The following is a 13,552-nucleotide window of genomic DNA, read 5'->3' as shown; positions in this document are numbered from 1 at the left end:
GATAAAGTTAAAAAAACCAACCATACAAAATATTAAAAGTGATCTATTAGAGATTTTCCTGAAAAAAAAACAAAAGAATCTAGTATTATCTATTGATTGAGGTTTAATTCAAATACCTAATTGTGCACCATGTATAAATTATTTTGATTAATGTATCGGTATACATCATTTAATTCATTTTTCAAAGTGCGTGCCATGAGATGAGAAACCGGAATTTTGTAGAAACTACAGAGCCAAACAATAATTCAGTGTCTCCAGAAAATTGCTTGGAGAGAATTATGTACATAGCAGTCCGTAGCCGGCCCTGAGAAAACCGAATTCGCCCCAACCTCGAATTCGGATTTTCGAAGGACGCGACCCCCACCCACGGGGGGAGCACAACCGCCAAAGCGCGAAAGTCTTCGCCTATAGCTTCTACTTCTACTTAGCAGCCCAAATAAAGTACCCCTCCTTAAACAGGCTAGTACACAAGCTAGTATACACGCATTTGCCCGATATTGCTTTAACAGACGCTTTCCCTCCTGGTTCCCACCTGTCCTGTCCAAAACTATGGAACAAAGCCGTACAATTAGGACTTCGATATGGTTTTATTTTGTTCATCGTATCGGAGGTTATGTTCTTTTTTGCTTTTTTTTGGGCTTTTTCTCATTCTTCTTTGGCACCTGCGGTAGAGATCGGAGGTATTTGGCCCCCAAAAGGGATTTGGGTTTTAGATCCCCGGGAAATCCGCCCACTATCAATGAGTTATTTAAAACTTCATTATAAAGAGGGATCTTTTTTACTAGAAACTAAGGCTATTCAAAGCGTGGACTGAGTGGATAATTTTTATAGGAGCGGGACTATTCTTCGCATCGAAAAAATCTTTTGTTAATCGTTATTTCCACGGGTGTGGGTTCTAGGCAAGGAATACTCCATTTTCGGCTCGAGCGAGCGCTCCGCCCGCCAAGCGGGCGGCAGGAGCAGCAGGCAAGTGCTTGGTAGAATCCCGCTAATACAGCACACAGTTGAGTCAACTATACAACAGTACTTGACATGTGGAATTGAATTTTGATTCTATCATAATTTTTTGATATTTTCCCAATTTTACAATTTTATAGAGTTGAAAAGTCACCAAGTCTCACATCATAGTCCTTTTGTAACGAAGTTGTTATACATATACTCCATATTAGTAGGGAAGAGTTATTATTGCACAAAACAAACTCCAAAAACTCCCACTCTTTTATCACTCATATTTTCTGATCTGACCAACATCACTCAGAAAACATGGGGGATGAGAGGAGGGCAGAAAGCGAGATACAGCGGTTGGAGGTGGAGGGGGATCAAAAGGAGGAGTCCGAATTCGACTCGAGGAAGAAAATCCCACCTTGGAATAAACAGATTACGATACGAGGTTTGGTTGCAAGTACAATCATAGGGGTTCTCTACTGCATCATTATAATGAGGATAAGCCTCACTACTGGTTTGAGTCCTAACCTGAATGTCTCGGTTGCTCTTCTCGCGTTCATTTTTATACAATCATGGACTAAGATCCTTCAGAAGACCTCGTTTTCGTCTGTGCCTTTCACTAGACAGGAAAATACCATGATTCAGACTTGTGCTGTTGCCTGCTACAGCATATCTATTTCAGGTCTGAAAATACAATGCTGTCATTTTTGTTCAGAACAACGAAGCCACTTAGCTCATCGGTTATTCTTTGTTCACCCTTTGATTGATTTGCAGGTGGATACGGGGCTTATTTGTTGGCACTAAACAAGAAAACTTACGAGCTTGCCGGAGTAAACACACCAGGGAACCACCCAGGAAGTTACATGGAGCTAAAACTCGGTTGGGTGATTGGTTATAACTTGATTGTTTGTTTTGTTGGACTGTTTGTGTTGATCCCACTTCGGAAGGTAAATTAAGTTTCTTCCTTTCACACTTAGTTACTTGACTAAACAACGATGGCGAAAATGATCGCTTCTCTAATGTTCAATCTTGATGTCTTGAAGATATTGATAGTTGACTACAAATTGCCCTTCCCAAGTGGCTTGGCAACTGCAGTTCTAATTAATGGATTTCATTCAAAGGGAGATAAACTGTCAAGGTATATCCACCATCTCCTTATGTTTGGCAAAATTGAAGGTGTTTTGGTGGATTTGTTAGGTGTTATATTCATTAAACTTTAGATAATAAATTCATTAAAATGCTTTGAAAGTTTGAAGTAGCTCAATCACTTTCATGATTGATACATCAAACCGCCAAAAATAAAAAACAAGAAAGTTCTTGTCAGTTGCCACTGCTTGTATTTATTAGTTGGCACTTGGCACAAGAAGTACCAATGTACTTGTGCTTATCTCTCAATAAACATGAGGCATAGAACAGGTAAGGCAAAGTGGTGACCCTCAACAAGCAAAGGGGGAGGTAGATCTCGGTTATTAACTAAGAGTTCGGGCATGACCTCTATAAGCAACAGAGAAGAGGGATCGCAAGGGGACCAAACCTAAAGCCTAAACGATTTACCCCTCCCTCCCGGAGAAGTAGAAGCCATCCACATATAGTGGATACCCTTCTCTCCGGCAAGGTCACTATGTATGCCTTAAATTAAACTTAAAAAAGAATGCAATGTGGATGGGCTTCAGAGTCCACCCCCTATGCATGATGTATCATCCAGCAATGTACAAAGCATTGTCCCAGTCTCCCAGATTTCATCAAATTGTGAAACCTCTTAAGTTGTACTGGAGATTTTTATGTTATTTTTTTTATTATTATTATTTTTTGAAGTCTTTCATCCATTGACACTTAAGAGTTAACACTTATGCCCAACTATGATGAACACAGTAGAAGCTAAAGCCTGTTCAAGGTTACAACTCTGTTAACCAAAATCCTGCTCATGAAGCAGGATCTGTTAGTATAAATTTCACTGAACAAAGAAATCATCTAAAAGTTTCCGAACATTTTATTAGTTCAATTCAATCCTATAGTTTAGACTGTATCAAAACTTTGCACATTGTTCCCAGGAAGCAGGTGCGAGGATTCATGAAGTACTTTTCATTCAGTTTCCTCTGGGGTTTTTTCCAGTGGTTTTTCACTGGGAAAGCAGGGGACTGTGGATTCAGCCAGTTCCCAACTTTTGGCCTTCAAGCTTGGAAACAATCGTAATTTCTCTCTTCCCTCCTCAAACTAGAAATCCTATATTCACCATACAACCACATTCCTGCTTGACTTGTCTGATTTACTTTCTGCACATATCATTGCAGATTTTACTTTGACTTCAGCCTGACTTACATCGGCACAGGAATGATTTGTTCTCATCTAGTTAATTTGTCTTTGCTTCTGGGAGCAGTGATTTCATGGGGTATTATGTGGCCACTCATCAATAAACTTGAAGGAAATTGGTTTCCTGCAGATTTACCAGGTTACAGCATGCAGGGACTCAGTGGCTACAAGGTGACTTTCTCTGCCACAGCTCCGTCTTAAAAACCAACAAACCTCAAATAGCATACACCTTTTAAGCATATGAATAGGGAAACATGAAGAGGTTCTAGACTATTCCATTACTGATCTCTAACAGGATAATATCTGCAGGTATTCATTTCCATTGCCCTCATTTTTGGCGATGGGTTATATATCTTCCTCAAAGTAATTTATATCATCATCAAAAATATTCATGATAGAACGAAAAACCAGACCCCCAGTAAAGGTAGATTCTATCTTAAGAAGTTCACACTTCTTTAATACAAGTCCCTTGATTTTGTGTTAAATGTAGAAAATCATCTGTACCAATTTGTAAAAACCCTCCATTTTAATGCACAGAAGATTTGTTTTTGTTGCAGATGATAATAATCAGAACACAAATCCTGATCTCCATAAACAAGATGAACTTTTTGTAAGGGAAAGGATTCCAATGTGGATTTCTGGCGCTGGATACATCCCCCTCTCCATCATCTCCACCATCGTGATTCCTATCATGTTTCCCCAAATTAAATGGTATTATGTCATTGTAGCATATATTCTCTCTCCAATCATATCTTTTGCCAATGCATATGGAGCTGGTTTAACAGATCAGAACATGGCATACAATTATGGGAAAGTTGCCATATTCATCCTGGTTGCCCTCGCTGGGAAAGACAACGGATTGGTAGTAGGGCTTGTAGGCTGTGGTGTTATCAAGTCAGTTGCCTTTGTTTCTTGCACTCTAATGCAAGACTTCAAAACAGGCCACATGACCCTATCATCCCCTCGCTCAATGCTCATCAGCCAAGCGGTGGGCACCGCAATTGGATGCATTGCAGCTTCTCTCAGCTTCTTCCTATTCTACAAAGCGTTCGATGTGGGAAATCCTACCGGAGAATACAAAGCACCTTATGCCCTAATTTACAGGAACATGGCAATTTTGGGGGTCCAGGGATTCTCGGCACTTCCTCAACATTGTTTGCAGCTCTGCTACGGGTTTTTTGCAATTGCAGTAGGACTAAATCTGCTGCGAGACCTACTACCATCCAGGATTGGAAAATTGATGCCACTTCCAATGGTTATGGCAGTGCCATTTTTGGTGGGGGGATATTTTGCAATTGATATGTGTGTTGGAAGTTTAATAGTCTTTTCATGGCAAAAACTTAACCCAAAGAAGGCTAACTTTATGATTCCAGTTGTTGCATCAGGTTTCATTTGTGGGGAAGGGATTTGGAGCCTTCCCGCTGCTCTTTTGGCTTTAGCCAAAGTTAAAGCTCCAATATGTATGAAATTTTTGGCTTCCTCGGCCTCCTAGATGAATTTTTATAGGCTTTTTTAAAAATTTATTTATACATATAGACATAGTTTGTGACAATGGAGTAATTAACTCCAAACTTTAGATAATTCTGAATTTAACACTAATGTTAGTATCTGTTGAGTCTCAACTCAGAATTTTAAGACATTCAATTTCAGCAAAGCATATTGAAACTAATCTGGGGACAATACCATGAAAAAATAAACTAGAAACATATGCCACAACTCAAAAGTGAGCACCAAAAATTATTCCTTTATAAACTAGAGAATCAAATGAAAATTCCGCCATCACAGGCTACACGAGAGACATATTTGGCAAAATACTAAGTGCCATGCTACACAAGTAAAATTGATTTCCTCCGGAAATTCTTCATAATATACATTAACTTTTGTGATCAAACAAAGCTATGCTACACAACCCAATTAAAGGGGAAAATAAAGCATCCTGATAATACAATTGATACATTTAACTTAATTTAATCATCCAGTGATTACACCAGCCAAAACATCACTCTTACCTCGAGCAAAAATTGTGTATACTAAACGAATTGCATCCAGCCAACCATCCAAAGATTCCCATGAGTCAGCTACCTAAGATGTCCAATGACAAAATAGTAGTCAGTACCGTGTTATGATCATAGTTAAATGAGCAACTCTGACTCTTGGAGAGGGAAAAAGAATTGAGAGATGTATGGAAATTTTCAAATACTACGTATAAAAGATGAAGAAAGTTACTAACCAAGTAAACAGGTCCATGTACAGTGTCAATAGAGAGTCCAGCTCCAGGTGGCAAAGTAAGATCAGCACAAGCTGACACTGAAACAATATCAGGAATGTCAACTTTGACAGCTTTATTTTTAGAATTTGCTGCATCTACTGGCTTGCCAGAAAGACTTTGTCGTGACGTCTTTGGTTCAGGTACAAGCTGCATTAGAAAATGATGGTTCAGTGAGAACTATTACTCTCAGCAAACCATAATATGGCACAATGGTTAAATCTCTCAACATATCTCCATAACCCCACACCAGAACTGCCTGGGGTGAAGTGCTGAAAAGTATGTCATACATCTCCTCACATAATGAAAATATATTCTCAGGGAACAAAAAAAAATCAACTTTACATATGTATGATTACAGCAAAAGAAAAAACTTAGGAAATATTTACAGACTAATGGGCATTCTGTTTCAAGACATCCCAACGTCAAATATTAACAGGTTTACAAAACAGAGAGTATTTGGCTATATAATGCTCTAAACACAATGTGACTGAAACATCAGATATGTTCAAGCAGAAAGCATGGAACCTTAATTTTTTTATAAACTATTAATTCAGCATTATTGCCTGTCCAAATCCAGAAGTGGCAAAGCAAACATTCACTTTACTTCCCCCAGCCAAGAGATATTGAAATTACCTGATAAAGACCCTCATGGTTAAGGACAAATTGAGTCCGTTTCCAATCACTGTGGGGGGCAATTGGATTGCCTGGTGGAGGTGCTGTCAGATATCCCACTTTAAGATAGGGCAAAGGAAGCTGTAAAAAAAAAGCAGCAGTAGGTTTAGAATTTTAGATCATATTACGACAGAAGATTAAACACACACAGAAAAAAGTGAAGCTTGTGTTAATATCAGGGAATAAAACAAACCAGCAAGTAGCTCATCAATTCGACTTATCCATAAGACATATCTCAGATTCTCAGGTCATTAGCTTAAGCTCTCACACTCCTTTTTATCACTGCCAATCTTATGTTACTGCATAGAAATGCAATTTTATAGAATCTGTCTAAAACAACTCCCCTTCCTTGATACACTACATATATCATGAAAGCAAGAAGTGAAAAGAAATCTATCAACAAGCCATAGCCCAATAGGAGGTTGTCAATCTTTAGAAACAAAATTTTCAAGAAATGTCAGCTTTTCCCTAATTTTTTTCTCTTCACATCCATGAGAAATGCTCTGGGGATTTCCCTAAACATAGAGTATTTGGTAATTTGATTCAAATATAGGGAATATCTATTGAGGGGAGGACAGAGAGTCAGAGTAGCATGGAAAGTGAATGCAATATCAAGGAAATGGAGTATGAACATTGACAACTCTCACAGTCAACTTAATGGTGAATGTTACTAGAATCCCAAACGCTTTCAATTATGTATATGCAAAACAAAACCTCTTACCATAGAACGAACCAGCCTCAGTGCACTGCGGTAAACCTACAAACAGGAGGGAAAAAAAAAACTGTCATAATTACAATTCAACAACGAACTATGCCAAAGAGTAAATAATTATAGTGAGATTGGTTGCAACGGGGATACATGCTCGCTTATCATAGCTATTTTGCAAATTAATTCCATATACATAAAATATATTTTAGCATCCTGATTATACAATATACCAAGATGAAAAAGATGAAGTGCAAGAGCCCAATAGGTCGAACAGACAAAACATACTGAGAATCCTGCTAAAGCAAATCTAGGAAGGATAAGGTATATGCAGCCATAGCCCATCATAAAGAACAGTAAATTTCAAGATTATAAACCATAAGGACCCCTTAAGAAGGTGGAAAAAAGAGCAAATCAAAATTGCAGAGGGCTTACCGAGTAATTTGGCTTCAATGCATGAGCAGCTGCAATATAGACGGCACACTGACTATACAAATCATTAGGTGAAACATCGTTATGGCTGACTGACCCTCCTATTCTTAACAAGTCCTCAGCTAAACCATACTGCAAAACCAAAAATCATATATAACTTGTCCATTCATACAGTAGGCTCACTGATCCTGTTCCTTCTCTATGCAAAGGTATATTCAGATAATAATAAGAGAGATGAAGCAGCATTAGACATTAAAAAATTGTTAAAATAAAAGAATTATCGAGGACAAACCAAAACAGTGCCAAGGTTGTAAATAGCCCTATGAAAGTCAAACTGCAATTGAATTGCTGACCGGAACTGCATCAAGGTGTGAAACAGGGAATCAATATAGTGACAAAGATTCAGTAATACTCATGAATCACATAACTAAAATCACTTGGCTATCTTGGGTTCTTCCAAGCAGTATGTTCGCACCTTACTAATTGCTGTCTTAACAATATTATGTTTTTCCTTAGCAGGAACTATTGCACTGAGCTCCTGTATCACAAAAGAAGGAATAGTAAATACCAAAGTCTGAGAGCATTATATTGCCAATACCTTTCTATGGTATAATAATATATACAATGTTCCAAAAGGTGAATCCTTTAGTTACTTCTTACTGCTCATATAGATAGATGATATACATTACCTGCAACGCTAGTCCCCAGTTGTTAAGTGCCTGAAAAGGGAGAATGAAATTATCACACTGATGATTGCCGATAATATATGAAAGAAATCCTAAAAACCAATAATTCAATGTTACACACAGCGGAAAAAAATCATACTTTTCTTCACTGGATATAAACCAAAACAAAAAGACAATTTACCTGGGGACTATTCCAATTCAACTGGACAGCTTTTCCATAGTACTCTGTGGCCTGAAAAGAAGACAATGAGGTCAACAGGTTACTATATTATTCAGTGATGCAAAGAAGAAGCCTGTCACCACTGTGCTTCAGAGATTTATGACTGAGAGGCCTCTGGAAATAGTATGACACATAAATGGGACTAAAAGACGATCACAAAAACACAAGAAGATTTTAACATGAAAATATGACCAGAAATAAGCACTCCTGAGTCCAGACCTTTCCCCAAAAATTAAGTGTTTGAACTTAATACTCAACTAGCTCAAGAGAGAAAAAAGATTTGGAAGTTGCAAAACATAGACAGAAGAGAAATTTTTGCAAGGGTGTGTAAATCTGCAGGAAAACCACTTATATATGTACAGAGTAAAGAGTATAAGGATGTTGCTGAAGGGTGGAATGCAAATTATGATACTAATAGATTGTATAGAGCAAATCTGCAAATTTCTTAGTGCGCCAGTAACAGAGTTGAATTATCCATAGCCAGTGTATAGAGCTAGGGTTCAGCTTAAGTGTATCTTCAAAAATTGGGAGCCTACTGAAAGCCAAACGCCATGACAGGCCTGACCACCAGGGTGTTGTTGTTTTAACCATCAAACGATCAAGATTATATCAACCATGGTCAAAACATAGTATTAGAAAACAATGATAGATGCAGACTGCACAACAGACATTCACATATACAGATGACAAAGCAACTATTGTAAAGATAGAACGCTATTGCACCTGCTTCCACAAGTCTTCAGCCTCCCTTGTACGACCACGCATTCTTGCTCGATCAGAGATAGCAATGGCCCAATTATAGTATGCCTGCATGATATATTGATAGATTATTCAGCATGGCAATATGTTGCTCTAAAATAGTTCTCAGATACCACATCTCTTACTTTATACGATTGGTATAGAAGCTGCATAGCACAAGCCACTACCAGAACCAAAATTAGGATGAAAGGAGACACAATACCACATTATCACCAGTTCATCACCCAGTGCAGAGCACATTAAGTTTGAAATGGTGGAATCAAAACCTACTGACCTAGTAATCAACAGCTAAATATCACTTAATAGAACATGCAAACATACATCATGAAGGGTGGGACAAAGACGAGTAGCTTCCTCGTACTTTTTGCAAGCCTCCTCAAGCAGTGCGTCTTTAGAAGGTGAGGCAGAATCAGGATCAACATTATCTGCACTTTCCTGAACACAAATTCACAGAGCTCATCAGAAAAGTAACTCAGATCTAATGCATCCCACTCTTGACCTAAAAGACAATATGGTTGCAGATTCAACTCCTGGTACCATAGTCATTGACTCCTTGTCAATCAAATATTTTATAGGGGAAACAAAGACAGCTCAAGATATATAGTTGCTTACTATCATGAATTGAAATTCTCAGAAAGAAAACAATGAAGCACGGTTGTAATTAGAAAACAAGAGAAGACAGTGTGATTTAAGGATCAACCTGAAGTACCAAAGCCCAGTTGTAAAGGGCATCATAATCTCCTGAATTTTTCTCTATCGCACTAGCATATCTGCATTGTGGTCAGAATAAGATTACTATGCCATTCAGGAGCACAAATTATAAAGATGAGAAAAGGTTCAAATAGGCCCAAAACCTATCCACATCACCACAGAATATGTTTTTGCATGTTACAAGAAATAAAAATATATTCATCATGGTAGCTCTAAGTAATCTACAAGAAGAGCATAGCTTACCTCCTGGCAGCATAAGTAAGAATCTTTTGGCGAGATCGACCTTCCTCATCAACACCCGTTACACTATTGATAAGTTCCATAGCGGCATGGTTCTGGTACGAACTATCTTCACTGATGAAACAAATTTTTGAAAATTCTCAGCTCCATAGCTATTAATATTTCGTATGCTGAATCTTAAAAAAATGAGTATGCAGCCACGATATGTCTATTAATCTAACTCGTGCAACGGCCTTTAGGGTTTAGGATTGAATTGTTTAACATAGTGTGCATGAAATAGGAAGGGGAAAGAAGACACAGGACCAGATGAGTTTTGAAACAATGTTAATTGCAAGAAATTACTTCATTAGGTGACAAAAGAAACAACAAGGCAGTAAACCGGTAACTACAGGTCTTTCAACTGCAATCTTAGGCCTAATACACGGTGCAAATCTTAAAAGGTGCATCCTCCTGGTGTGCTTTCCTAGTTAGCAATCAATACAAGAAATTAATCCCTTCTATTTTATAACTTTGCACGCAGAATTTCTTTGCTACATGTAAAAGAACTTAAAGAAGCACCAGACGTTAAATTAATTCCCCATATCCGTGAGACCGTGAAGCAGCAATCGATGGAGGTCACTCCATAACTCCGTCACAAACATCTGTGGTACACCGACATTTTATCTCCATAGACAGTTTTGGCACCCTGGCACCAAACAGTCAACCAAGTAAAACAACAACAACCCCCCCCCCCCGGCACACACACACACCCCACCGTGAAAGGTCGGGGTCACTGTAGAATATGAGCACATTCCCTAATTGAAGATAACTCATCTACTGCCCCTCAAAAATCCCTCGATCAAAAAGTCCTCGAGTAGGCAGAACACTTCCTCCAGCCTACAATAATATGCTACACCTGCCTTTCAAGGTCTAAAATTGTTAACTTCCACCCTTAAATTCCCAAACGGACACACTCTAAACATATATCTTTTATCAAAAAGATAATCATCAACTTCCCAAATAAGTAACAACAATGGTAAAAGTTAACAAGGTTCGACCACGAAAGCTAATTGCAACCAATTATTTCAGAACAGGACATATATATCCTATATTCAACTGCTGATACAATGCAGATATCAGAGATATGATCAATAAGCTGAATTCTAAGATACCCTAGCAAAATTATAATTTCCAAACTAACTGATGAATAAACCAAAACTAAGACAAATTCCCAATATTCCCAACAAATCAATTACAATTCCACTATTTCCGTCATAAAATTCATAATCATATTCCGAAACCATATAATATAATCGAAATTAAACAAGAGTAACATTGAAAAATCATAGAAAGAGAGAGAAAGAAGAAAACCTAAGAGGAGAGGCAGAATCAGCAGCAACAGGAGTAGAATTGTTAGAAGTTCCTTGATCTCCTTTCAAACCACTCAACAATTCTCTCATCGTGAAGGTTCGACTACCTTCATCCTTCTTCAATTCGGGTTGACCCGATGATTTGTCGTTTGATCCGGAAGGAAGAGACTCGGGTTCAGGTACCTCGTGTTTCGGATCCTTGTCGGAAGCAACTGGCTCGAGTATGGCTTCAACGGCGTCGTTTGATTGTTCAATGGCGCCATTTTCCTGCGGATCTGTTGCTGGTTCTAATGCCGTGGGATGATGTTCGGGGGATTCTTCGGAAGGTACCGCCATTGTTGAAAGCTTGGAGATTTGATGGAGTTTGGAGATTGATGGGGAAGAGAGAGAAAGATGGAAGGAGAAGAGAGGTGAGGGTGAAGTTTAAATATGGTGATGTGTTTGGTTTGTTCAGAACTTTACTAGGTGTAGTAAAAGGAATGAGATCTGGAGTAGACTGTTTTTTTGGCTTTTGCACTCACAAAACTAACATTGCAAGGATATGTGCTTAAAAAAAAAAATTAAAAAAATCTTAATGATGGATCTTAGTTAGAACTTAGAAGATGGGCATGGCCGCCTGGCCGGGTAGCACCATAGCACGAGGGTTGGTTAGGGACGGCATGAAAATGAATCGATTTGTCACTAGTCTTTCACAAGTTTAATATGATATGAGAGGCACGCTGGTGGATCATGGGTCGTGCATGGACATCATTTTTACTCCGTATAATTTATTATGAAGTACAAGCCTAACATGAGCACAACCGATTGGGTCACTTACCTCTAGCCTATATTGAGGTCCATTGACATGACATAGCCAAGCAAAAACACTACATTTATGAAAGACTAACACAAGTGGCCCATCATGACTATTTTTTTGCTCATTCTAAGCACGACCTGTTTGAGCATGAGGTACGCTGACATGATATGTCATACACGGCATAGTCGTGCCCACCTTTAGAGTTTGTTAGTTTTTTTATTTAGGAGACTATCGAGGATTTGAAACGGGGTGATAAAGAAGAGAATACTAAATATTTGAACCAAATAAGTTAAACAAAATAAGTGTAGAAAAATAATTACAAATAAGATTAGTTCTGAAAAATCAATACAAGTATGAAAAAAATTGGGCCGAACCAGGCCGTAACATCACATCGTGTGCCCAGACCCGCAAAAGAGTAGCGAGCATTTCAATTTTTTTTTTCAAGCCAAATTCGGTTTTTAAGCTTGCCCAAACACGCCCTATTTACGAACCGGACCGATGTTAATTACCTCTAGAAAAAAGTTTAAACAAAATTAGTTCATAAAATTCAACAAAATAAATTGGGACAAAATAAAATAAATTATTCATACAATTATACAAGTGAACTTAAACATGTGTTAGCCATAGCTAATTTTCTCCATTTAAAAAAAAATAATTTCCATTAAGAAAATTACCATTTAACCCCGAACTCCAGGCCACCACCCCTGAACTCCATCAAACCATGAGCCCCATGACCACCATCACAACCAGTCAATTCCATCGTCCCGAGTATTAAGGAAGGTCAACGCTTCATTAATTGATCATTGATGGAAAAGTGAAATAAGGTCAAGAGAATTCTAACGTTCATCCACTTGCAATGTGATTTACCATATTTGGAATTGGGATAAGGGAATAGGTGGTGATAGTAGAAGTGGTTGATGAGCATATCAAATCAAGTACGAAGCTTATATTCTGACGAATTTATCGTATCATATGATCGAATGAGAATTGCTAGTTTATTGAAAATATAAGGGATAATACCCTAAATTTATATGACACTTTTTATCACATGATCAAGAATTAGTGCATTAGTTGATTGAACAAAAATATGCGGAGATCTTTAGCTTTAAACAATTGACAAAATGACAGATTTTGATTATGTGGTGAATGTGATGATATTCTTCGACAACTACTCTTATTTTGCAATGAGACATAATTCAATTGTTTATTCACGTCCTTTTCCAATTTTTTGGACAAGATTTTTCTATAACTTTGACTCTTTGAGCATACAAAAATAGGTAGGCAGTCTGTCATTTTTATTCATAAAAACAAACTACTCTATCCTTATCTGTTTATCAAGCCACAAAAATCATCTTCCAAGTATATTTTTAAAATTTATTTATGAAGTATATTGTTTGACCTTACCTCATCTTATTAGCATGATGCATCATGTGTATTACTAGTTCAAAATATAATTC

General features: G+C 37.8%; 2 protein-coding genes across 2 annotated transcripts; one reads left to right on the top strand and one right to left on the bottom strand.

Annotated features, from left to right (window-relative positions):
• The first annotated feature begins 575 nt into the window (after positions 1-575).
• Positions 576-4,862, top strand: LOC145596657 (metal-nicotianamine transporter YSL1-like). Its single transcript, XM_081652876.1, has 7 exons — positions 576-1,627; positions 1,720-1,892; positions 1,989-2,083; positions 2,997-3,134; positions 3,237-3,426; positions 3,565-3,679; positions 3,813-4,862. The coding sequence occupies exons 1-7, from the start codon at positions 1,264-1,266 to the stop codon at positions 4,745-4,747; spliced, it is 2,010 nt and encodes a 669-aa protein (XP_081509002.1). The 5' UTR covers positions 576-1,263; the 3' UTR covers positions 4,748-4,862.
• A 117-nt stretch (positions 4,863-4,979) lies between these two features.
• On the bottom strand, positions 4,980-11,841 carry LOC145598147 (protein HLB1-like). The gene is made up of 14 exons (XM_081654457.1): positions 11,301-11,841; positions 9,954-10,064; positions 9,700-9,769; positions 9,321-9,434; positions 8,964-9,047; positions 8,202-8,252; positions 8,024-8,053; positions 7,810-7,872; positions 7,627-7,692; positions 7,338-7,466; positions 6,918-6,953; positions 6,158-6,277; positions 5,486-5,671; positions 4,980-5,337 (listed from the first exon to the last, which is right to left on the bottom strand). Exons 1-14 carry the CDS (start codon positions 11,633-11,635, stop codon positions 5,227-5,229), a joined length of 1,506 nt encoding a protein of 501 aa, XP_081510583.1. The 5' UTR covers positions 11,636-11,841; the 3' UTR covers positions 4,980-5,226.
• Positions 11,842-13,552: the final 1,711 nt, after the last annotated feature.

Source organism: Chenopodium album, chromosome 20 (genome assembly GCF_948465745.1).
Source record: "Chenopodium album chromosome 20, dcCheAlbu1.1, whole genome shotgun sequence".
NCBI lineage: Eukaryota > Viridiplantae > Streptophyta > Magnoliopsida > Caryophyllales > Amaranthaceae > Chenopodium > Chenopodium album.
Note: the sequence above shows the minus strand (reverse complement) of the source record. Positions and strands in the feature narration are given on the sequence as shown.